This window comes from Leptinotarsa decemlineata, unplaced genomic scaffold (assembly GCF_025532065.1).
Source record: "Leptinotarsa decemlineata unplaced genomic scaffold, Ldec_3_MD MMD2_tig00078422_RagTag_RagTag, whole genome shotgun sequence".
Classification (NCBI taxonomy): Eukaryota; Metazoa; Arthropoda; class Insecta; order Coleoptera; family Chrysomelidae; genus Leptinotarsa; species Leptinotarsa decemlineata.
Window position 1 is genome coordinate 22,079,417 of NW_027412747.1, and position 27,051 is coordinate 22,106,467.

Consider the following 27,051-nt stretch of genomic DNA (forward strand, 5'->3'; position numbering starts at 1 on the left):
TGATTTGAAACTGATGATTCTAATAGAAATAAGCAATGCTCAAGTTTGAAGGTTTTTAAAAGAGATGAATAGTTTATTAAGAGATTGTTATTGATGAAACACTGTTTTTTTGTAAAGAGGAGCCTTGTGGCTTTACAAGGTTTCAGTCAATCAATTATCTCATAATGGAGACTGATTATTAAAAAAATATACATTATTTTGCTTAAAATTGTTGAAAGATTGTGATTTGAGACTGATCAACAACTGATTTTCAGAGAAATAAGCAATTTGACAGTTTGATGAAATTCATATAACAAATGGATAGTTTTTTTGTAAAGACGAACCCGGCTGTTTCATAGCACATACCTTGCTCTTTCAAACACATGTTGCTTAGAAAGAGCCGATTTTTCTTCTTTTTTTTTCAAATTGCCATATCACTAATTTCTGTCATTGTATCTCATTTTATTTTGATTGGATAACCATGACTATTAAACTAATTATTTACAAAAAGCAATTTTATTCAATTACCATCACCTGAAGTGAACTTTTTTAATGTTTTTCAAAACTTGTTTCATACACACTCTCGCCCACTTTGTTTTATTAAAATTTGAAGATAAGAAGCGCCTAAGGAAAACCCCTTCACTTCAATTGATTCATATACTCAAGCAACAAACACCATTTCCATTACTCGAAAAACTAAATATTTTTAGGAGAAATAAGTTTTTGGGGAAGGAGCTGTCTTTTTTCTCCGCCACCATTGAACAAAAAATATTAGAGACTCGCAAAGAAAGGAAAAAGAAATCAACTACAATAAAAACTCCCCATGAATATATGTAGAACATGTATGAAAGTTCAACTAATATACGAAAGAATAAGTAGAGAGCCGAAAAACGTTTTTTCATTCATTATCATACTTATTATAAAACCAGGTTGAATTTTACAGCTTTTCTTCTTTTGTGTGATAACCTTTCCATTTCTCCAATTTGCCTAATGAGCAACTGTTCAGATCCAACGTAAATTACAATTCTTGGGAAGGCATCACTTCATAATTCGAAATTTTTCTGCATCGTTATCAAACGTAATTTCCTGAAATAATCAAACTCCCCAAGACAGACAACTTAAGTTCCTGCAGGAAGCTCAAATGTCAACTTGAATTCACGAAGTCATCATCAATCCCGCCCAATCTTCCCACCATTCATAGAACCGTGCAACTCAGTCACCTTCAACTTCACCAGCCCAGGGGAATTCAAATCAGAGCTCTATCATTTTCCTGTGACGTAGATTAAAAATACAACAATTAGCGATCGAGTTATCTTTTGACAGAAGCATCAGGTGCAACGATACATCAAAATTATATCTGTGTTATCACCAGTAATTTCAATAGAGTTACAAGGGTGGCGCAGGCGCCTAGCTGGAACAGGGCAACTAGGCGTCTCTTTGCCATTCGCTTCTTGAAGGCTCCGACGTTAACATCGAGAGATATGCTCATCCTCCCGCGGTGCGGCTCGCTTCCTGAAAAGCGTGGAAATCCGAAATATAGATCTGAATGCATTCGCGGTAGCTTCTCTGCTCGCGTTTCCAACCAGTGCTGTAACTGACTCTGATTAGCGGAGGTAACCTTGAGGAAGTTCGGGAATAAGATTTACTTCCGTTGAAGAAACGATGATGAGTGAAAGTAACGAATTGTGATCTGGGAAAAAGTTCTGTAGTGAGTTGCACCTAGCGTAGCACCGTGAGTTTGATTGTTAGTGATAGTGAGCTGTAGGAAAACATATTCAGACATGGAGCTACTGCAGCAAGTTTTCTTCATCAGCATCAACTTCGTTTTCCTCACAGGTGAGTCCTTGAGAAATGTTTGTGCTGACGCAAGTCAAAAGTGTCGTTCGAAATGTTAGTTGAGGCGTGGAAAATGAATTTCATGAGGCTTTCCATCGATTGGGTACAAAGACCAATAAGTGTCAATCCAATGATATATCATTATGATTGATCAATTCGTTGGGTACTGCAGCTAACATATCAGCATCAGCTGCAGCATCAGTTGGACCAACTTCTACATCACTTTGAGAATAGGATATAATATTAATGCAAATTCAAGATATTGTGCTTTCCAGTTCTCCAGAGAACTGTAGTCTCAAAGTCACCAACCAGACAATTGGATGTGGAAACTCCCCAGGTCTTTCGACATATTGAATATGTTGTAATGCTACCAAAATCATCAATTTGGATACGTATCTGATGGACTAATTGGTACAGATGATGACTTTGAGATCAGATTAAGTGATTTGGAATAATTAACAGTTGAAGGGTCACACGTTCGGACAATAACCTGAATTGTAGCAGTGGGTATGGATACGAATAGCAAAATGAAGTTGCACTTACCTGAATTATGGAATCTCTGCTGCAAATCCGGTTTTGGACTGAATGACGTGAGCGGAGATCACTAGCGAATAGAGGTAGCCGTAGCAAAAATTTGGGGGAAGCACATACAAATCGTATATTTCAAAAACCGCGACCTCAGTAATAGCGTGATACTTTCGTACTTATACAGTGTGTAAAAGAAAAATGGAATGAAGGCATTATTTCGGTTACTGTACATATTTGAGAAAAAAACCGAAACACGTCAAATGTAAATCATAATTTGACATTCTTCAACGTAAAATTGACACCTCTACTTTTGACCCCCTTCGAATGTCAGGTACAATCCCCAATTTTTTATATGGAAAGTATAGATTTGTGATATACCCTATTCAAAAGTGTTACTACTTACAAGTTCATTGCAACAATTAAGATAAAATAAATTAATATAATGTGGTTATCGAAATTCGATAAAATACACTCAAAACTTAAAATGTGGAAAGAACTGTGGATGCTAACGAAGTTTATGTTCAAAATGTTTACCCCGAACGTCTTGGCTACATCCTAATCTCAAATAAAACTGTCTTCTAACATTATTTAACATATCAGGCGTGACCTCCAGATTTGGATGACTTTTAAGTCATCCAAATCTGGAGGTTTAGTTTTATATACATTGCTCTTCACATTTTCCCATAGAAAGAAATCTTATGATAAAAGATCGGGTGATCGCGCTGGTCATTCAATCGATCCTCGCCTCCCTATCTACCGATTGGAAATGTATCGATGTATTGCCGGACATTAACTTGGTAATGTGATGGTGCTCCATCCTGCTGAAACCATATAGTATTCACTGGAACTTGAGGGTTTCCTGGATCAGGATTTGGAATTGTATTATTTTGAAGTAGTGTCGAATAATTATCGCCATACAAGTTGCCCCCAATGAAGAAGGGACCAACGATATGGTTTTCTACAATCCCTGCCCAAACATGAACCTCATGAGGGTATCGCGTATGTTCTTCTCTCATCCAGTGAGGATTTTCCGTTGACCAGTAGCATGACCGTTCAGAGACAAAGTACACTCATCAGAAAACATAACGTCCTCTGATTGTATGATATTTTTATCCAACATGTCCATCATTTCCTCACAAAAATGAGTTTTCCTATCAAAATCGTCTTCCATGAGCTCCTGAGTAGGTATCATTTCATAAGGATGCATTTTATCTTCACATAATATGTTTACTATCGATGTATGGCTAACATAGAATGTAGTGAATGCCTGTCTATTCGATGTAGTTGGGTTTTCCTCAAACTCAAACATCACATCTAATTTGAATTCATCACTCATTGCATTGGCAGCTGCTTTATCTGCCCCACATGACCAAGCTCGCGAAACTGCTCCTCTATTTTGCTTATTATTCTTAGCTTAGCTCGCTAATTTCTCATGAAATTAGCGAGCTACTTCTTGTTGTGTTCGGATTTTATCTCCTTAACTGATCATTTGTAAAACTGTTATTTTATGCATTTCCGTTAACCTAACCATTTGCCAGACTTGAAGTCAACGAACTTTAAACTCAAAGTAGACGAAGTGGTTCAAATTGATGTTGTCACGGAAATTATTTACAGTTTTTCAAAGGATATCATCATTCAGAACCATGATGGGAAAAGTATTCCTGAAAATATTCTTCCACAGATATCTTCCTCTAGTTCTTGAGTTATTCCATAAAATGGTCTCCGGATGTTTGAAGGTGGTTGACAAGTGTTCCTTGTTCTGCGTCAAGTACTCACAACTTGTGCTGGTATATTTTTCAACAGAGCAATTACAATGGACAAAATAGACGGGTGAATGTCAATATGATGATGGATTATGCAATTCCATCATTCTGTTTCAGGCATAGATGAAATATTCTTCATGTCAACGATAATTTGTGATGATCAAAACGTATTCAACTCACCATAGGAATAAAGCGTTGAGCATGTCAAACAATTATTGTGTTCTTTAACGCATATTGGTGTGACGGAATGCAGTTTTTGATTAGAAATTCATGATAATATATCGAATGTTAGTATATGAATATATTATGAAGATATGAGAAAATTCTTAAAACGACATTTTCTTGTGTGGGGCTCAATGTATTATATTGTTTTTTGGGTTTATACCCTCTGCTTCCGCGGTATATTCTTGTTCATTCTTGTTAATTCACACAATTATAATCAAATATTACGGAAGCATCCCAAAACATAAAATTCAATTTAATTTGTCAGTATGAAGTGAACGTCCACGATCCAAAAACTACAACAAAAAATACAGGTCCGTATTTCAAACTTCAAAGATGGGGGTGACCCAAGTCAGATAACACCCTATATAAAAGATTCATGATCATACTCTGATAGCCCACATCAAGTGCCTATAGCAAAATGTTGACAGATTTTCAATATGTCTGCGAATAAAGAAGATGTAGGCAAAAATAATTTGGGATTTTTCCTGTATATCTCCAGAACCAAAAGAGCTATATTCGATTTTTTCACACCATTGAATAGGTCTCTGAAATACGCAACCTTGCCACAATTTAACCGACACTCTATCTCGTATCGTTTACGAGATCCCCATGTACAGAAACGAATTTGAATAGCCCTGTAGATATAAAGTTGAGAAGGTGAAGATCAGCCCAGGTTGTTTTCAAACTCAACCTGAAGCTAATATTAAATGCGACAATGGAATTCATCGAGGACATGAATGAATTTTGATATCAATACTGAAACATCTCAATAATTGGTTCACATCAATCAGGATATTTTCTAAATTACTGATAAACGTCGATACAGCTTTTACTTGACCTGTAATTCACTGAGACGAATTTTCAATTCGGAAAACCATGCGTTCCACCTTTGCACCTTATTTCCAAGTGAGTTTTGCACAAAATTCTTCCACCAGCATGAAAGAAAACCACTTCACAATATATATCAACCCCTGCCCATGCTATTGCAAGTAAATATGTCATAGTCATCATTTATTTTGTAATGATACTCAGCACGAAAACCAAATAATTGTTCTAGAACCCACATCTCTCCTCTTGAAACTAAACGATTCCATAAATCCAAATTAATGTATGGGTGGCACGACACTATGAGAATTAATTTCGGAACGTTTCAATTTCAACACCACTCTATTAAACATGAGGAAATATTAGGTATTCATCATTTGAGTTATGCAGTGTACTGTTTATGTGATGATACACGGAACAGTTTGACAAATACAGAGTATACAATTCCATAACTCAAAGACTCATAACTCAAGCAGGTGTTTAAGGGAGAGAGAAATTCTGAACAATGAATAATCGTTGCCAAAACAACAAAAATTGGATGATCTGAAAGGCCAATTTGACACTCGTTGAAACTGCGCACATTTTGGTTGATGTGAAATCCAAATGAATGTTTGGGTAAAGTGGATATACTGACTGTAAATCAAATCATCTAAAGGGAAAATTCGTTCAGGCCAATCTCAACTCCCTACACTGTAGGTTAATGGACTGACACCTACCAAAAAACAACTACTTCCCTGGCTAATACCACGAAGAGGGTGGGATTATATCCGATAGTTATCAGTGCAGGATTCTTCACTGAAGTCATTCCTGCATATGCTGTTGGTGATACAACTGCCGCAATTGATTTTCAATTATTGGAACACACTTGCAGACCGGTTTTGGGCTGTTTGGCCACTCGTCAATAAAAGGGAGTGTCTATCATCAACATAAAGATGACTTTTTCCGATAAGAGTATCATTCCTCGAAATAGGTTGAAACGGACAACAAACAATGAGTTTATCATCGCTCCATCTGCCTGTCAACGAGGTAACCAACCGCATATCCGAAATTTGCCCAATTCCTCGTATAAGGAAAAAAAACTTTTAAAAAATGATAGAAGTTGATGATAAATGTTGATGATGGACACTTCCTTGCACTGACGAATGGCCAATCAGGCCTAAACCAGTCTGGCATGTTCCAATAACTGAAAATCTATTGCGGCAGTTGTATCGTCAACAGCATATGCAGGAATAACTTCAGTGAATAATCCTGCGCTGATACCTGGATATAATCCAACGTCCTTTGTGACGTTAGCCAGGAGAGTAGTAGAATTTCACTAGTTCGGACTTCCATTGTCTGATATATAAAATGATTTGAAATCCCTGAAACAAGTGAAAAAGAAGAATTAAAAATAAATAGCTGTAAATAACAATTATATTAAACAAAAAAAACCTGAAATGAAATAATACTGAAATAAAATACTAGTAAAGATAAAACAATTGAACAAAAAATAAAGAAATTCAAAATGAAAATAAAAATAAAAAATTAAGAGATTTCAGGCCAAGTTAGTTCACGACGTTTCGATTGTTAATGTCCATAATCGTCTTCCGGTGATTACTGGCCTGATTCCTCCGAGAGACGACTATTTATGGGTCGTTCCATATGTTGCGTATTTCTACGCTGGCTTGGCTGAATAGATAGATAGATAGATAGACATATACTTTATTGTCGAAGAAAATATAATCTTATTGAAAAAGTTTGTTGAAAAATCTGGTATATATAGCACTTTAAAGAAAACAAGAAAAGAAACAATTCAAATACACAAATACACAGAAACACAATTTGAGCAAAACTAAGTTCACATATCTAATAGATAAAATATAACAATAGAAAATAAAATTCAACAAAATGTAGAAAAAATAGTTTGTATAGTCCCTTTCAAAAGATGTAAATAACAATTATATACAATTTAAACATAAGTTCACATGCCATGGCCATAAAATAAGATCTATCCCAGTATAAAATATAATTTAAAGTATAGGTGTCAATATAAACAACAAAAAAAAACACCTATATTAAATCACAGCAATGTTCCATTGTAATATTCATTAAGATTGTAGTACGCTTTAGTTGCAAGGGCATCTTTAACATGATTTCTTTTTATAGCTTTTTTTCTTCCTAATTTCGTAAGGTATGTGATTATACAGCTTTTTACTTTCATAAATCAAAGAATACTTTGTCTGGCTTGTTTTTGAAACAGGAAGATGTATATTATTTTCAGTTACTTGCCGGGTTACGTAATTTGTAGGCAAACAGTTTCAAGTATGAAAATACAAGTACTTGACAGTGAGAATTTTTTCCCCTCAAAAATAATGGTCTGCATGACTCACGCACTCCCACCTTGCATAAGTATCTAACCGCTCGCTTTTGCAAAACAAACAATGAATGACAAAGTTGTTGACTGCAAAATCCCCAGAAGGCAACACCATATCTCAGATGGGACTCAATCAGGAAATGAAATACCATTTTTGTTGTGGATGAACTCAGTTTATTTGAAACTATTCAAAATGCATAACATCCTGATGCCAATTTTTTATTCAAAGCTGAAATATGTTGATCATATCTTAATTTGTTATCCATGAAGATTCCCAGGAATTTGGATTGATTTTTATTCTCAAGAATTTGTCCATTCAAGTATAAATTGTTAATATTACAGCTGAGAGTGAGTAGGTTTGTTGTTGTTGTTAGACAACATGTATACGGCTTCCTTGAATTGTCTCCTAAACCAATGTTCCTCTCTGTGTAAGATCTCAGCTTGGGACCACTCGATGTTGTGTTGATGGGTCCAAACATGGTCTTCTATTCCTGATTTGCCGGTTTCCTCTCACTGTGCGTGTTTCTTGTGCTCGGCAATGCGAACATTCAATGGCCTCTTAGTTTCACCAATATAGGATATTCCGCAGGAACATAGGATATTCCGCAGGAATATCCTATATTCCTTTATCCTATATTCTATATCCTATATCCTATATTCCTGCGGAATATCCTATATTGGTGAAACGCAGTCCGCGTTCGGTGGCCTGGTTTTCGTGAGGCTGCTACACGGATAGTGTTATCGGATCTGAAGCAGGTTCTGAAGTTGTACTTGGAACCAAGTTTGCTTATCCTCTCCGATAATCCTCTACTGTAGGGAAGTGCAAGCACTGGTTGTGACGGCTTCTCTTCCTTGCTAGACTCCTGCTGTCTTTCAGCCAAAATATTTTCTACCATCGCTTTGGAGTAGCCATTCCGCTGAAGATCATTTTTGATGATGTTTCAGGGATTTCAAATCATTTTATATATTGGACAATGGAGCTCCGAACTAGTGAAATTCATCATAAAATATTGTCAATCACCTTCAAATAAATAGGAAAGTAGATGTTTTCTGATATGTGTCAGTTCCTCAACCTAGAGTGTAGGGGATTGAGACTGACTTTCAGATGATTTGATTCATAGCGAGTCTTCAAGTATGTCCTCTGACTATATGTGAAAAGTTTTCTTTTCTAATATGAGGAATTGGGCAAATTTCGGATAAGCGGTTGGTTACCTCATTCACACGCAGATGGGGCGATGATAAACCCATTGTTTGTTGTCCGTGTCAGCCTAGTTCAAGGAATCACACTCTGGAGGATTTCGATTTTCAATTATCGGAACTCATTGACTACCTTACACTGACGAGTGGCCAAAAGCCCGAAACTGGTTTGCAAGTGTGTTACAATAATTGAAAATCTATTGAGGCAGTTGTATCGCCAGCAGCATATGCAGGAATAACTTCAGTGAAGAATCCTGCACTGACACCTGTCGGATATAATCCAACGCACTTCGTGGTATTAGCCAGAAGAGTAGTTGTTTTCTGATCGATGTCATTAACCTACAATGTGGGGAGTTGAGACTGGCCTGAACGAATTGTTCTTTCAGATGATTCGAAACGTTCTTTTGCTTCCACTTCCCCATATTTCATACTATCATCGTGACATGAGTACATTTCTCATATTCTCATAAAGTATGTTATAATGGAATGTGTGCTTCATCTTCTCATAATACTCATATAGATGCTGATCAGGTAATAATTCAAGCATATTTTTTCAAAACTTTGAAATCTGCCTTTGAGTATGACAGTTCAACGTGGTGTGAATGTTATTATTCGGGTTTTCTGGCAGTGGATCAGTTTCTTCCAATTGGATCACCTGTCCTTGTTTATGTACCGTTGACAACAGCTAGCCAGATCTGTGTCTCTGTATCTGTAGAGTATGGAGGCTGAATGTAGACCCACAGTACTTAGGCCACATGTGAGCCATTGTACATCCTCCCGAGGAGTTGTCCTCCATGAACTGTTCTTTCCAGGAAACTGGACAGGTCACTAGGAGACATCTCCTTTATATCGGCAGGTGAAGGCCAAGACCCTCCGAATACACATTCTCTTTGGCAACCTTGAGGTGTCTCACGATGGCTTACGGGAAAGTTTTGGAAGGTGCGGCGACATTACTGTCGTTGCGCGGCTTCTTCAACCTTCTTGGAGTCCCTCCGTGGAGGTGCTCAAGTGAGGGCGCTTTCCTGTAGGGGCAGCCAATTCCATGCCTTCATTCAATGCGGAGCGTTTGGCGCTTGCTGCAGGAAGTGTCCTTGCTGTTGGAGGTGGAGTGGTGGAGGAGGCACTTATAGTTGCTACCACTCCTGCCTCTATCACTCTCTTTCTCCTTTTGGCCTTGGCGCCGCAAATGCGCTTACGCCGTGGCCTTAGTATTATATCACGAGGTGATCTGCCATGTCCAGCCTCATTCCGAGCAGTAGATTGAGGTGGTCATTTCTGTCCAGCCGCGGGATTGGTTTTTGCTTTTTCTGTGTCTGTTTTTATGATTGTTTAATTCATGTGTGTTCCCACGAGTAGCAGGGGAAGAGTTGATCACTCTGGAAGAGCTCCGCATTAACAAAGGAAGGCTGATCACAATGTGGTTTCGCCCAGTGCTACAAGGAGATGGTTCGTACCCGCATATCACCTTGCGGCCATTCAGCTGTCGGCACGATTCCTCACGCCTTCGCTTGGGTATGCTGGTCCACGGTGGCATGTTTCGCAAAGGCTTTTGGGGAGTTTTGGTTCCCCTCACCCTACTTATTTCTCTCAATGACCAGGAGTCCGACGACTCCGTCCGTAGAGCCACATTGGCTTCCCAGAAAGGGCTCCCAGTCCCCTGGCCGTTCCCCTAACCGCCACCTTTGGACGCGCCCGATAGGTAGCCCAACCCACATGGGAGGTAGTCCGATTTCAATAATGTTCATTGCCTTTCCTTTTTTAATGGAATCGCTCCTGGGTTTTTGAATTTCTATTGCCTCTCCATATACTCTTGGGTGATTATTTTGACTTTTATAGAGTATCACGGTATTTTCGGATGAGATAATGTGAGTACCTCCTTTGTTGAGATCATGTTCGGCTACAGCTGATTTGTCGGTTTGTCCGAGTCGTCAGTCCCTCTTGTGTTCAGAGAGATTGGTACCTTCACTTATTTTCGTGGTTCCAATATAGATCGACCAGCCGCTACAAGGAATCTTGTATGCCCCAGGTGTTGCTGAAGGTTCTTTGGGGTCCTTAGCTGACCTTAGATTTCCTCTGATGGTTTTTATTGGCCTATATATTGGTTTCACGTCGGGTTATTCTAAGATTCTCCCAATCTGGTCTGTCAAATTTTCAACATAGAGCAGGAAAGCTTTTCCCTTCACTATAGCTAGGGTTACTTTGGCTTTCTCTCTCCTGGATCGTATGACCCTATTCCTTTGAAGTCATTTTTAGGTAACTGAGTTCATCAGGAAGACTCTCGGGTTCACAGATACGTTGTGCTCTGTCACACAACGTTTCAATTATTACCCCTCTCCTTTGTTGTGACTGGTGGTTAGACTGTCTGTCCAGGTTTGGTTTCTGTCCAGGAGTGATGGTTTCCTATACACTCTGTAGTCCAATGTACCATCTTCACGTATGTAATTCTCGTTTCATTGTTAATTGCTATTTTTCGTCAAGAGAGATAACAAAAAATCGTTTAGTATCTCTCCATTGCCATTCCTCGAATGTGGATGAAAAAACTCTTCCATATTGTGTAGCTACCCTATGAATCACTTCTAATCAGCTCAGTGACTATGTTTGCAGGGTTCCCGATACTTTCAGCTTTTTTTATAACTTTCACTATCTGTCATACCTAAGACGTTAAAATATAAAAATGAGTTGTTTTGGGATCGAACTGCAAGAAATTAAAGCAAGATCCCAATGATAAAGCACGCCATTTCTTATGCAAACCGAGATTTTCAACTCGTTAAGCACTTTTATCTTCATGAAGGTTTTTTCTTTCTTATTCCTTTCATTAAGAGTGATAATAAAGTTGGGCTTAATTGGATCATTGTCGCGGCTAAGAAGATTATATGTTTTAGAAGGGTTCGTTTCTTAATGCTTTCTTCCTAATTCAATATTCAGCTCCTGGAATGCAAAATTCGCTACTTCCTAGAAATTTACAGCTTTTTTTCTATGCTCGTTGTTTTTATCCAGCGCTTCCAGTAGTTTGCATCAAAAAATTCACAAAGGATCATTTGATTTTCAAATACAATATCGTGTTAGGCGAAGGAGTATTTCTCTGGGGATATTGTTGTTTTGCCAAAGATACACTAATAGGTTGGATTGAGTTTATATAAAAATGGCTATATAATTTGCTTCAATTCAGGTGAAATGAAAATCTATAGAGTTATGTGACTCGTCCAATAATTTGTGAAGGCCCAGTCAAACATTATGTTGGTCAGACCAAAAAAGTTATTGAAATGTGCTTCAAAGACCATACAACGCATATCATATCATAGATTAGACTGGACTAGTGTTTCTAAACTCTCCTTGAAGGACGGTTATATTTTGAAAGTATAGAATAGTGTAGAACAACAAATCAATGAGACATATCGTGAGATCCAGGAAATTGATGCTGTTGTTTTGTTCTATTTCGACCGTGAATTTTACCTTATCGTGTAGAGTAGAGACGTGTAGAGACGGCTCTTCGAGCCGTCAAAACCCACGAGGATATCGTCTGAACCAGAATAAAATGTGTTTTTGGGATAAGGCATTCTTCAGGAAACACGTGTTTTCTAAGTTTCCATAAAAATGTCTGCTAATAAGGGGCTCAATGGTAACCCTATTGGGAGGCCTGAATTTTGCAGGTAGAAGTTATCATTGTACTTGAAGTAATTTTGTGTGACACAGATATGAAAGAGGTTGCATAGTTCCTCCGTGATATATGGATTGGTATTCTGTTTATCTATCCAACTGGAAGATAATGAAAAAATATTTTTCCAGTCTTGAATCTCCAACAAAGTGAATCAACTACATTCAGAAAGTAGCACTGCCAGTTGAAAAAAATTGATTGTTCATAAATGACCATTCAGTTGAATCTACTCAATTTGCGAGTACACATCAATTTTTTGGGAACGAAATCTTCGACGATCAGTATCAACAATTCGTTGTTAACGTCTTTATAGTGCGTCCAGTCTCATCCTCATCGTATTGTCGGCACCGGCGAAATATTAATATCATGTGGGACGTTTCTCCATCACCTCGCGACCATCATCAATCATGGAGTTTCCACGGATCGGGTCCAGGCGCTAATACTTTTCCGTCGGTTGGCAGAATGAATAGATGTCAAACGTCAGTTGTGCCACAAGTTGGTGGCCGAAATTACTTGCAAATATCCTGATACATTTTTCATGATCCTAAAGTGGGTAGTATACAGCGCTAGAGAATTGATTACGTCAATAAATGGTTTTCTTGACATTCATATTACGAAATTTATTCATGAGATGGTCTCTTGAGACTGAAAAATTTATGAAGAGGGAGATATATTGTCGAAATGGATCTATTGTTGTTATGTCCAATGACTAGGTAAATTTATATTATTATTATCATTCCAAGGTGTGTTTCATGAAATTTTCAATACTACGATAACAAAAAAGTAGGTCACTGAGATGTAATACTGTGTCATTATTTTTATATCCAACTGATTGTGAATTATCTGTCAGTGCGTCTCGAATATTGTTTTTAATAAAGAAGGAAAAAGTCAAAAAAAGTCACACAAATAATCGCGTTGAATTATAACTTACCACTTCCCACTCACATCTAAATAAATAATTTTACTTCTCTTGTACGAATAATCGACGAATCAGAATTATTTTTAAATTGTGACGCTGAAATTCAGCCAGTGTTAAAATATTAATTTGCTTGATGTTCATAAACTCTGACTCAATATATGTAAAAATCATTATACCGATGATTATCATAAGGCTTTTTTGTCTACCTTCGTGAAGTAACTTAAATTTTCAAAAATAATCTTTGAAATATTGCAAATGATCCGGGCATTCACTCTAGTGCATGGTGAATTATGTTTAAGTAGTTTGCCATACTAAGTCATGCACGCTTCAAATATGAACGGAAAACGTATTTGGAACAAATTATCTCAGTCGTATACCTAAATACAAAGTTCAACGTTCAACTTATACACAAAAAACATAAAACTATATCATGAATTCGCATGTAAATTACACAAACTATTTTCATTTATTCAAAAACATTCCACAGGAGAAATTTTAGAAAATAGAACCTAGTTTTTTAAGTGCGTCATCGAAAAGTAGTTCAGATCATAACATGACAGCGATAGTAAGCGAAGTGTACAAGTTGAATAATTTCATAATCAATAAAGTATGAGTGTTTTGACGGTATGTACTTGTTTTTACTTGTGGTTTATTGAATTGTTTCATATATCAAAGATCACAGATTCATAATAATGGTTGTAGTTCATTCAAATATTATTGTTTCATTTTTTATGTTGTTTCTTCTTTGATAAATCCGTTCTCAACCAGGCAGGGAGGCTCATATCGCGGTACCACGTTCTGGAGGTTTACTGGGGATCTGAGTGACCTTCGCTTATTTTGATAAGAATGAACACGAGTTATTTATCGCGGGGTCTTAGGAGATAACTTAGAAAATAAATTGGGTTCTTTTTCGGAGGTAAAAATACGTTTAGGCGGATTAATCCATTTTGTTTTCCGGGAATTGCGACTTTTGTAAAGGTGTGCAATGTTGCAATTCCGTATTCGAATCTGATTGTTAGATAACGAATTGATTTCGACCCTGAGAAAAATAACATTTTCGTGATGTTAGGTTATTCGGCATCGGGAGGTGAGCAATAATTTATTATTTTATAACTTCCATTGTGGTTAATACGCTGATTCATTCTCAGCAAGGCGGTATTTTGATTTGAATGTAATTTCAGATGTTATGGATTTGTGAAATTTTAAATTTTTTCATTACATAGGTATACATTCGAGGGTCAATTTTCGTTTTGAGAGTACCCGGCGATTTAAAAAAAAATTGAGTGTACTCACGTATTTTGATGCGTAGATTACGAATCCGAAAGAAAAAAGCGGCGCTCTCTCTTATTTACAAAGTTACGGCCCCTCAAAGTTCAGAAAAGGGCAACTTTTCAGCCGTCTTTTTCACAAAATAAACTATTTAAAAACACAAGCATCTATTTACTTGGTCCCCTTTACACCTTATTCCTCCTTCTTTGACACTTTTCACTTCAATAATGAACATAGACATAGAAAAAAAGGGTTGAAGATGTTGAAGTTCCAAATATTTGAGAATATGGTGGCTTCCTCCATCATTTTTGATATCACAGAGCTACGGAAGCGTAGAAGGGCCAAAGATTATTTGTTCATTTGATCCACCATATTTTCGACTCAAAAGTCAAAATTTTGACTTTTATCTCGTAATTTTGTCTTTTATTTCGTAATTTCGACTTTTATCTCGTAATTTCGACTTTTATCTCGTAATTTCGACTTTTATCTCGTAATTTCAATGACACCAATAAAAACCGAGCATTCTGCTCATTCCAATAAATTGCTTCGAAATAGAATGGAATTTGGGGTACATCAACTAAACATTGATCCACATTCATAATACAGAAATAGAAATAGATATCTTTTTCGATTCGAATACTACCAAATTTTAATTATAACGCTATAATAATTATTTATATTTCTAGGGCGATAAATAGGCTTTTGTGGACCGCGGCGTGTAAGAAATAGCCTCGGTTCATAAAAGCAAATTACGCCCGAAATACATACAACATTTTATGAACAACCGGCATATTTGATGTCATATATTTTTTATATGTAGGACACGATAGAAATACATCAAGGCTGCCGTGAATCTGTGTATTCATATCATATCGCCAACTGAATGAAACAAGAAATGATAGAATTGATGTTACCATGGCAACAACAAGAGTCAATTTTTCAAAAAAAGATCATATAGGCTACTTTATCGCCCGCCAGGCGATGAAGTTGCCCGCGGGCGCTAAAGTGCTACTTTACGCCCGCAAATCTGGGCGATAAAGTGCTACTTTACGCCCGGCGAAAAGTATTTCTCAGGAAAGTCAATCTATCTGTCTGTTACTATACGTACAGCTTATTCAAAATGCAATACTCTTATGAATTAACAGTTCAATAATTTTCTCAAGGCTATCAATATTTCTGGTCGTAACATTTAGGAAACATCTCGAAAACCTTTTGATTCGACCACGTGTCCCTCCCCCTCAACGTTATCGAAAAGGTCGTGTCGGTATAATTCTGGAAATACTGCCTTTATATGTAGGTCAGGTAACTCAACTGAAATAACGAGCGGAAAAACCTTGTGCAGAAAGAGAATTGGGAACGTATCGCCTTTGATTATATCGAATAAGGATAAGTGTGTTCCGCACTGCTCAATAAGTTTTGGGCTGCAACAAATTGTTGCTCGCGCCAGGACATGAATAAAGATGGAAACGTGGTGTTGGAAAGTTAAACTCGATTGGAGTTTCGCTGAAAAAATATATGGAGCAGTTGCTTGCGATTTTTTGCGTTCACTGAGAAATCAGTCACTCATCGCTTGGTTTTTTCAAGATTTAGGACGCTGAGCTTTCTAAGCTTTCAGACTGTATTATTCGTAGAGTACTTCGACATAAATTATGAATTATCAGAAGTTCAGAAGTGTGGTTGTTGCAATTCATAATCATTTGGTCGCCTTCGAAAAGTCAGCCTGGGTAACAAGGTTTTAGACACGGCTGCTGTCGCTAATGGTGTACCTCAGGGGTTTATTTTGGGTCTCATTTCGTTCAATGTCTTCATAACGTCATTGTTAGGAATAATGACTGCCGTACAACATGTTGTTGTCATTAACAGCTTGATAACACTTAATAACTACGACAACTGTGTTATTCCTGCCCAGTGACTGAATGTTATCAAATAACGCTTGAAAAATGAAAAAGAAAATCCCGATTTTTAGTTTTTTCCTTGTATTTCCAGAAATACTCCCAATTTTACAAGTTTCAATGCGGTAGATAGATAGATAGATACTTTATTCATGTTGTTACACAAAAGTGTTTATACATACGTCACATAAAACAGTTACAACAGAAAGTAAAAATGTGAAAATTACAGCGAATAATTAAGTTATTTAAAATCCATTACAATCAACACCATTTGTCAGACAATAAAACCATATTCAAACACAAATATGTATAGCTTTGTATACTTCATAAATACATAAATTCAGTTACTTGATTACAAATATGGTATCGGATATGAAAAGTAATTGAAATACTCTTCAAAGGAGTAGAAACATTCCTCGATCAGAATACTCTTTACTTTCTTTTTGAAGTTGCTCAAACTCAACGTTTCGTTTTTCAGATTCTTAGGAAGAGCGTTAAAAAATTTTATCGATAGATACAGAGATGATTGTTTGATCTTAGTTGTTCTAGGCTTTGGCAGTCTTATATCACTTTTTTCTCTTGTGAAATATTCATGTACCTACTCATATTTGACGGTATCACCACGAATATTTTTATTTTTTATATAAATCAAGCATTCATATATGAAACAAGAGGGAAGTGTAAGTATCTTAAATTTTTTAAATAGTGGTTTGCAATGATCATTATAATCAACCCCTGCCATAATTCTTAAAACTCTTTTCTGCAAGACAAAAATTTTGACTGTATGACTTGATGCACCCCAAACAACTATAGCATACGTCATTGCTGCGTGAAATATTGAAAAGTAAGATACCCTGATGAATTCTTCAGTTAGCTTGCCCTTCAATTGTCTAATAATGAAAGTTGCCGTCGATAACCGTTTGGATAAATGACTAATGTGTGACAAAAAATTTTAACTGACGTCTAGATGCACTCCTAATAACTTAATATCATTATTAGCTATCGTATTGTTCAGTGTGAAAGAGATTCTTTGTGTTTTGTCCAGATTTAATGTCAGATAGTTGCTTTTGTTCCATATTTCCAGTAATTCTTCAGATTCCATTATATTTTGTTCGACAATACATTTGTCCCTGTTACAATGTATGATGGAGACATCGTCAGCATAACTAGTTACATGTATATTAGTTGGTTTGGACAAATTGAACATCATATCATTAACATAGATTATAAAAAGTAGAGGACCTAAAACAGAGCCCTGCGGAACTCCATGTTTCATTACAACAAAATCCGAGATATTGTCTTGCCACTTGACTCTTGATTTCCTATCCATAAGATAGGATTTGAATAATTCCAGTTCGTTTCCCCGCACTCCATAGTACTCCATTTTATTTATCAAAATTTCATGATTTACAGTATCAAATGCGCGGGAAAGGTCATAGAGATTTGCCATACAACATTGTTGATTCTCGAATGAGTCTGATATTTTTTCATAGGCTTCGCACAAAGCAGTAATTGTCGATCTGTTTGACCTATAACCGTGTTGGAATTTTGTTAGCAAGCTATTTGTTTCAAAATAATTTGTAAGTCTGTTTTTTAAAATAATTTCAAAAATTTTTGCTAATATTGGAATGATTGAGACTGGTCTATAGCTGCTTGTGTCCTCAAAGTTTCCCTTTTTATGTATAGGTGTTATTTGAGAAAGTTTGAAAATTTCTGGAAATAAACCCTGTTCTATACAGGAATTCATCAGGTTTGTCAGTGGCTCGATCAGAAAATCCCTTATCAGATTCAATAATATGCTGTTCAAGTTAAGCACATCCATTGCTGGTGATTTTTTGAGGTTACTAATAATATCTTTAGTTTCACTGACAGTAACAGGAAATAGAAAAAAAGATTTTTGTGTGGATGGGGCAAACTTCAAGAAATTTTGAAAATCTTGATCATTTACACCAACGAAATCTGTTAAGAGTTCTTCAATAATATTAACAAAATATTCTGAAAATTCATCCGAAGTCACGTCCGATTTGTAGTTGCTAGTCCTTTTAGTCGCCCTGTTGGCATTTATTATGTTCCAGGCAGCCTTCTGTTTATTTTTAGATTGATTGATATACTCCGAATTACTTTCAAGTTTAGACTGTTTTATTTTATTTTTATATATGCATTTTAGTTTTCTGTATGCTTACAAATCTTCTTTATTTTGAGTCGAGTTAGCAATGACTTGTGTTGCCGCTAAAGAGTTTTGTAATTGAACCAGTTCTGAATCAAATTTAAAATTTATTTTTTTAAATTTTTGTTTCTTTACTGTTTTCTCCTTGAAGCATGATTCATAGCAATATGATAGAAAATGTGTAAGATAATTAGACTTTGAGTTCGCACAAGTCAAATTGTAATACTCTTCGTTATTTTGTTGAACACAAAAAAAAACTCAACTCTTTCCCAATTTAGACTTCAACGTGTCTCCTGTAGTTTATGAAATCCCAATGGTGGGAGTCGAATTTGAATTACTCTGTATATTTCCAGTGAAAACTATTGACAATATGTTACTTACAATTTTCCGAAAATTCATCGACTTTCTATCAGGCCCAATTGCAAAGAAATCAACCTACACCGAAACTACAAGATGTCGATCAAATACATGATACTTATTCCGATAAGAACTCGCTGAAATACACATTGATGTTTTGATTCCCTCTGAATTGAAATTGATTTCTGGCAGATTAATGGGAATTATTCTAATCGGAATAATGTTTTGCGTATATATCGTAAAAGTAACGCTACTTAGTTTTGTATTCCCATGGACGTACTAAGTAATTTTTTGGTTTTTGTAGAAATTAAATGGAACCAAAACAACATGTAGCGACTGTCTTTGTGAGCAATAATTATCTATTTTGTAGACGATTTTCGTGGATATTATACAAGATATTTCTGACGAATATATTCGATTTTTCTCTCTTGAACCTTCTGATAAACACGTTTCGTTAGCTACGCAACTTCACCGTCGGTTTCATAAGTTGAGATATAAAAATAATAAATTTCCTTTTCTCCGCCGACTAACTAGCTGAAAGCATGATAAGAAGTTTGTAAAAATTACAGAGCAACGAAGAGAAAATCCGATTGAGATTCTTAAGAGAGCCAAAACGTTGGAAATAATTTGTTTTTAAAAATAGAACTTCAGTGGATATATAATTTTACATAAGATCCAAAACGAAATAGGAAAATCATCATAATATAATCCATTCAAGCAAATACACGAATTCAAAGATATTCCAACAAAAACACCCTATTTTCAATAAATTGATGGATGTAGCCGTTACTACGTGGTAGGAAATCATAATGGAGAAAAGAGAATTGAAACTTTCTGTTTTTTACCACTTTTATTTGTAACTAACGTTATTGCAGTTTCGTCCTATAAGGACATTTTTCTACACCCCTACTCTAACAATACACTTATATGACCATAATCCGTTTCATAATGATATCCATTATGATACAGATTTTTCATAACGATACAGATTATCAACCAATAGAAACCTATAATTTTTCAATCAAAAATCCTGTTCCTTTGTTTGACCTAGATTCTAACCTAAGTAACTAATTGCTTTATTTGTCAAAATCAGTTTTCATATTACCTACATATATTATCAAAATGTCTGAAAACAGCGATATAGGAGGAATACCATCGACTCCAATATTTTTAAAAGATCAGATTAATTACAGTTGTTATATTCAATATAAATATAATTAGAATCTTTATAGTTTTCATATATCCATGATAATACCACTAAGTTTGTGTTTTTTTTTCAAATATGAGTTAATTACTGTAAATGTGTTCAATACAAATATAATATTTATAGTTTTTCAATATTTATCGGGTTTAGAAAAAATAGCGTATGCAACTCTCATGTAATGGTTATTAATACACTCGCATATACCATACAAAACTCGCCTTCGGCTCGTTTCGTATCCCGGTTAATGCTCGTGTCTTAGTAACCATCATTACATGATCGTTGCATAATATACTATTTCAAAGTTATGCATTAAACTTTAATGTATAAGTCTGAAACTTATGTATTAGATAGATAAAATTTATTTGTTCAGGATAAAAATATAGTACCCCTGAGGGCACAGAACATGACAGTATAAATATAAACATATATCACGATAATATTAGGTTAAAAGAGGAAGAGAAGATGTACAGTACATAAACTGCACAAAAATATATGCATACATATAAAAATATTATTACATGTAGATATAGGCTCTTTGAGTCCATGATTGTAATAAAAGCAGTCATATAGATCAAATAATAATAGTATCATTCAAATACTCATAGTTGCATGGTATGCTTTTTCAAGTAAAAATGCTTTTAATTTCATTTTTAATGTTGTTTTATCGAATTCCCTCACTGTAAGAGGGAGTTTGTTGTAAATTGTTATTAGAGTATGCGGTACGTTTTTTTTATTGAATGAGAAGTTTGGAGTATTACAAGTCAAGTCTGACTTATTTCTTGTAGAGTATATGTATGTCTTTTTAGAGTTCTCAAAAAGTTTCGGTGTTTTCCTTAACAAATAGTATAGTATCAAGAATGTACTGTCTGTATAAGGTTAGTATTTTATTTTTTATAAATAAGGGTTTACAACTATCGAGAGGTGTACACCTCTCGAAGCGAAGCAGTAACTCGTACGTCGACTATCGAATAGTACACAACGGATGAACACCTGGAAAAACAACACATCGTATATATATATATATATATATATATATATATATATATATATATATATATATATATATACCACTGCGAGCTCAATTCCATCGAGTTAATATTGGGCAGATGTGAAGAATATTGTAGCTGAGCATAACACCACGTTCAAATTTGCAGATCTCAAAGTACTTTTTGATGAGGCTTTGAAAAGAGTCACAGCGGAGAAATGGGAGAAGTGTGTTCGGCATGTGATATCGGAAGTCGAAACAAAGATGTGGAAGCTTGATAACATAATAGAGGCACAAATCGAGCCACTGATAATTCAGATTGGTGAGGATGACACTACTGATGAAGAGACAAATTCATCCAGTTGAATAATTTTGATTATTATTCCTTTTGATTTTACATAAAATAAAAATTATCAATAAAGAAATAATTACGTCTCTTTTCATATAATGCTTGAGTGCGCTGTGAAAAATCCAATGGAAATCTTTTTATATTACACATATTATCTGCATTTTTCCCGTTAAACTGGAAAACTTGTGCATTTCACTCGTTATTATAAAAAAGTTTTCCTAAGTATGATTTAGCATTTGCGATCAACAAGATGTTGGTTATGATTCTTGTTATTTTCAATATCACGTACGTAGGGCATGTCAATATTTACATCCACTCTATCTTGGATTTGAAATTGCTTTAGGTTTATTTTGTGATGATTCAATTCTTTTTGAGTAGTAATTACTTTTTAATATTTTGATCAAGCTTCGGTAGATTTTTCTATATCTATTGAAATACTGCATAAAACCTAAATTCGATGTAAATTTATTGTACGCAAGCATCTCAGATTCTTAGCAGAAATTTTTAAACCTGTTGAGATCCAAAGCGTTTTATTTTATTTTTATGCTGAACAGATGAAACTGTGGACAAATGTCCGAAACAGAAGTACCAACATAAAAAATCGCTAATCGAAGGAACGGAGCCCGCCAATTTGAACAGCCTACTATGATGTGAGAATAATGAAAGCACTTCTTACTTACGTTGCCTCGAGCTCAGAATATTCGAAATGAAAACGGCTGACAATGTAACATTTTCATCACGTCGCACTATGGAACTGACTATATAATGTCGTAATTGCTATCATAATGGAATTCAAAAGGGGAAGTTAGTTTTCCGAACAACAATCTCTTATTAATTTACGAGCTTTATTCACCCTCGTATCGTGTCAAAGTTAGGAAACCCTTCATCCTTGTGTACACGCATAAAATTAGGAACATTATCTTCGTTCATTTCACACTATCATGAAACTTTCGTCGAATTACGAAAAATCCAGAAGCTGCAAATTAGTTTATTCGCGCTAAACCGAAAATCAGATATTGGAGATCATGTTGGAAAGTGCGGACACTGCAAATGTTTTTATTGGTACTGAAAATATTATGTTTTGATGATTTGTCGATAACAGTTGAGTAAACACAGTTCTGATTGGAATATTCAGGAATATGAAATAAATTCCACATTGCTGAAATTACTGATGGAAGTTGAAGTCGATTCTGATTATTTTCACATCGGTCGGCCAACTAACTGAGGTGTAAAATATTGAAATATGTTTGAAGGAGTTTGCTAATTGCAGAGATATTGCAGAACACGTCCAAATTCATCAACAGATGTACCAAATCAAGGGAAAGTGTATAAATATTGAAAATCAGGTTCTTTGAATTCGGCAGATCCGTACTCTCACCATCTGACAAGAAAGACCACTCACCATACAAACTAATCGGCTTCGTTGAGAAGCTGGGTTTATTTGGCCGAGTGTGAATAGGTGTGAGCCACAATAAACCCTCATGGGTTGCGATGGAGGGTCAAATAGACCCACTCACTTTAGACCTACCTACCTACCTACCGCTCTTGGTGGAATCAAATATGCTGAGTCACTTGAACACTTCCCGTGGAAGTATCTATAGGACAGAGACAAATCTCCAACCTTTCTTCATTGTTCCAGACTATCAAGGTTGCACGTGATGTTCGCGTCTTCAATCAGGAGAATGGTGCTTTTCTGGACGGGGCAAAGCTTCATACATGAGAACAATACTCCAAAGAAGGTCTGAGTAGCTGAGGTATGTACAGTTCTCTGGTTCAGAACATTGTTCCAAACTTTTGAGAAGCAGCTCTTGCAATGTCAGCATCTCCTGCTGCCAGTGAAGATGAGCCTCCGTAGCCGATGTCTTGGAATCCAAATGGAATGGAAAGGCAAGTGTGCTGTCGTCGGCAAAGCAATATATTGGATTCTTCACTTCTTCAAATAAGCCGTTAATATACAATAAGAAGAGGGTTGGAGACAATATGTGGGAGCTCATATTATTGACAGCAGAATAGAGCTTTCAATAATTTCTCTTGCAGCGAATGATGAATCGACTTAAATAGAATATAAGAAAGTATAACACTGTAAATTGTAAATAGATTTGGAAAAGCTGAATACACTTATTTAAATGAATGAATCGAAGAGGGTTTTTGTATTGAAGTGTATAATTCGACTTTCGTCATCATCAGTGCTCACCTGAAAGTAAGTGATCTAATTGAGAAGGAAGTTTAGTGAAAATTAAAGTTGCAAAAAATTTTTTAAATTTTTAAGGTTAAGAAATTTGGAAAATTGTTCGAGATTACTTACTTTTCATGCAACAGGAAGTATCAAAATTAGTACATGTACTTATTCTGATTGAAAAGAGAGTTTAGTGAAAAGTGAAGTTGCGAAAAATATTTTTAATTCAATGTCAGGCAACAGGAAGTATCAAAATAAGTACATGTACTTATTTTGATACTTCCTGTTGCCTGACAAGTGAGTAATTTCAAACAATTTTTCAAATTTCTTAACCTTAAAAATTTAAAAAAAATTTTTCAACTTCAATTTTCACTAAACTTCCTTTTCAGTTAGATCACTTACTTCCAGGTGAGCACTGATGATGACGAAAGTCATCATCAGTGCTGTAAATTGTAGCTCAGAAGTTTATATAAATCGTAATATTTCACATATTTTTCGTTTTTTATTGTTGGCTTGTTCATTGACAATAGTTTAAAATTCAACAATCATGTAGATACTTTGAAATCGAAGCTCTCCTCTGGATGTTATGCCATACGAGTAACTGCATTTGAGCTCGGATCTGCAGAAGCTAGAATGGTTTATTATTTCCTTTTTGAACCACACCTCCGTTATGGTATTTGCTTTTGGGGTGTGTGTTCTACCACATGCCTTCAATCAGTATTACTAATACAAAAACGTGCAATACGATGCATATGCAAAGCCAAGCCTAGGGACTCTTGTCGACCTCTTTTTGCCTCTAACAAAATCCTAACTGTGGTCTCCCTATTTATATACGAGACAATCTGCCTTGTCTTCAAAAATAGGGTATTGTTTAACAACTTGGACGCGCCAATGTATCAAACCAGGCAAAGATTCAGCTTTAAATTACCGCTGCCTTCTTCGTCGCTAGTTAAAGATTCCATTATTTACAACGGTCTTAAAATGTTCAATCACCTTCCTCAAGCTATAAGAACCATAAATGACCTTAGAGCTCTTAAGAAAGAGTTGAAAGACTTGCTCTCTGGGAGACCTTATTATAGCTTAGCAGAATTCTATGATGATAATTTCAATTGAGAAGACTAACTGTAATATCTACGGTATTTTATTGATTTCATTTCATTCAATTTAGTTTAAATCGATTTATTTACATTTTGTTGACCATGTTCTTATATCCTGAACGTTTGTTATTATTTACATGTCTCTTTTCAGTTCATGTTATAACCTACTTTTAGTGATTTTACTTTTGTGATTTCATGTATATGTTATTTATATTTGGCACAAGGCTTTGTCAATAAGAATTTATTCTTCAGGCAATAAAGTATATTAAAAAAAAAATTAAATTCAGGTAGATATCAAATTTGATTTCAGGTATTTTAAGAAATATCAAAACAGTAGAAACCTATAATATATACTCGAATAATAACAAATTTCAAAAACAATCATTATACCTCCTGAAATATATTCATATTGACTAAAACGTTGAATTTGCAAATTATGAACGCTTATTTGTTTCGGAAATTAGTGTTCTGAGAATCTACTCTTCCTCATTCCTGGGATTAACTATGATAGCCGTACGTGACTGTATGAATTTGATCCCCCTTGTGCACGCCACTGTAACCACCACCTCCACAACACCCTGTTCGTGGGGCGGCCAGTGTGATAACGCGCCTTGCTAGAATGCATAATGAGGCAAACAAACGATAAAGTGTTATAGACCACTCTCTGCAAAAGGGACGTTATTGAGTGCAAGCATTCTGTTGATGTCTTTCATAACTCATTTGAAGAAATTCTAGTACGAAGACACGCACACTGGATATCTCATGGGTTCGAAGTGATACACTATAGAGTAGAATTTTTCTGATTCAATTCCATGAGGAATGTTTAGAGTATAAACTGTATAGAAAAAAGTGATTTTCGTTCATATGAAACTATAGAAATAGAATATAATAGAATAGGAGTAGAGTGGAGTGGAGTAGAGTAGAGTAGAGTAGAGTAGAGTAGAGTGGAGTGGAGTGGAGTGGAGTGGAGTGGAGTGGAGTGGAGTGGAGTGGAGTGGAGTGGAGTGGAGTGGAGTGGAGTGGAGTGGAGTAGAGTAGAGTAGAGTAGAGTAGAGTAGAGTAGAATAGAATAGAATAGAATAGAATAGAATAGAATAGAATAGAATAGAATAGAATAAAATAGAATAGAATAGAATAAAATAGAATAGAATAGAATGGAATAGGATGGAATAGAATAGAATAGAAAAGAATAGAATAGAATAGAATACAATAGAGTAGATTAGAGTAGAGTAGAGTAGAGTAAAGTAGAGTAGAGTATACTAGAGTAGAGTAGAGTAGAGTAGAGTGGAGTAGAGTAGAATAGAATAGAATAGAATAGAATGGAATAGGATGGAATAGGATGGAATAGGATGGAATAGAATGGAATAGAATAGAATAGAATAGAATAGAATAGAATAGAATACAATAGAGTAGAGTAGAGTAGAGGAGAGTAGAGGAGAGGAGAGGAGAGTAGAGTAGAATAGAATAGAATAGAATAGAATAGAGTAGAGTAGAGTAGAGTAGAGTAGAGTAAAGTAGAGTAGAGTAGAGTAGATTAGACTGGAGTAGATTAGAGTAGAGTAGAGGAGTGTAGAGTAGAGTAGAGTAGAGTAGAGTAGAATAGAATGGAATAGGATGGAATAGGATGGAATAGAATAGAATAGAATACAATAGAATAGAATAGAATAGAATACTGTAGAGCAGAGTAGAGTGGAGTAGAGTAGAGTAGAGTAGAGTAGAGTAGAGTAGAGTAGAGTAGAGTAGAGTAGAGTAGAGTAGAGTAGAGTAGGGTAGAGTAGAGTAGACTAGAGTAGAATAGAGTAGAATAAAATGGAATGGAATGGAATGGAATGGAATGGAATTGAATGGAATGGAATGGAATGGAATGGAATGGAATGGAATGGAATGGAATGGAATGGAATGGAATGGAATGGAATGGAATGGAATAGAATAGAATAGAATAGAATAGAATAGAATAGAATAGAATAGAATAGAATAGAATAGAATAGAATAGAATAGAATAGAATAGAATAGAATAGAATAGAATAGAATAGAATAGAATAGAATAGAATAGAATAGAATAGAATAGAATAGAATAGAATAGAATAGAATAGAATAGAATAGAATAGAATAGAATAGAATAGAATAGAATAGAATAGAATAGAATAGAATAGAATAGAATAGAATAGAATAGAATAGAATAGAATAAAATGGAATAGAATGAATTAGAGAAGAATTTTTCAGTTTGCTATGATTATTTTCAAAAAAATTATTTCCATTCATCAAATATCAACTT

At 35.4% G+C, this 27,051-nt stretch overlaps 1 protein-coding gene across 1 annotated transcript in view; it reads left to right on the forward strand.

Moving 5' to 3' along the window:
* The first annotated feature begins 1,438 nt into the window (after nt 1-1,438).
* LOC111503101 (zwei Ig domain protein zig-8) overlaps nt 1,439-27,051 on the forward strand; it is a 296,655-nt gene continuing 271,042 nt past the window's right edge. Inside the window, exon 1 of the mRNA XM_074186021.1 lies at nt 1,439-1,815. Coding sequence (XP_074042122.1) covers nt 1,761-1,815 — 55 coding nt within the window. The 5' untranslated portion in view covers nt 1,439-1,760. The remainder of the gene's footprint in view (nt 1,816-27,051) is intronic.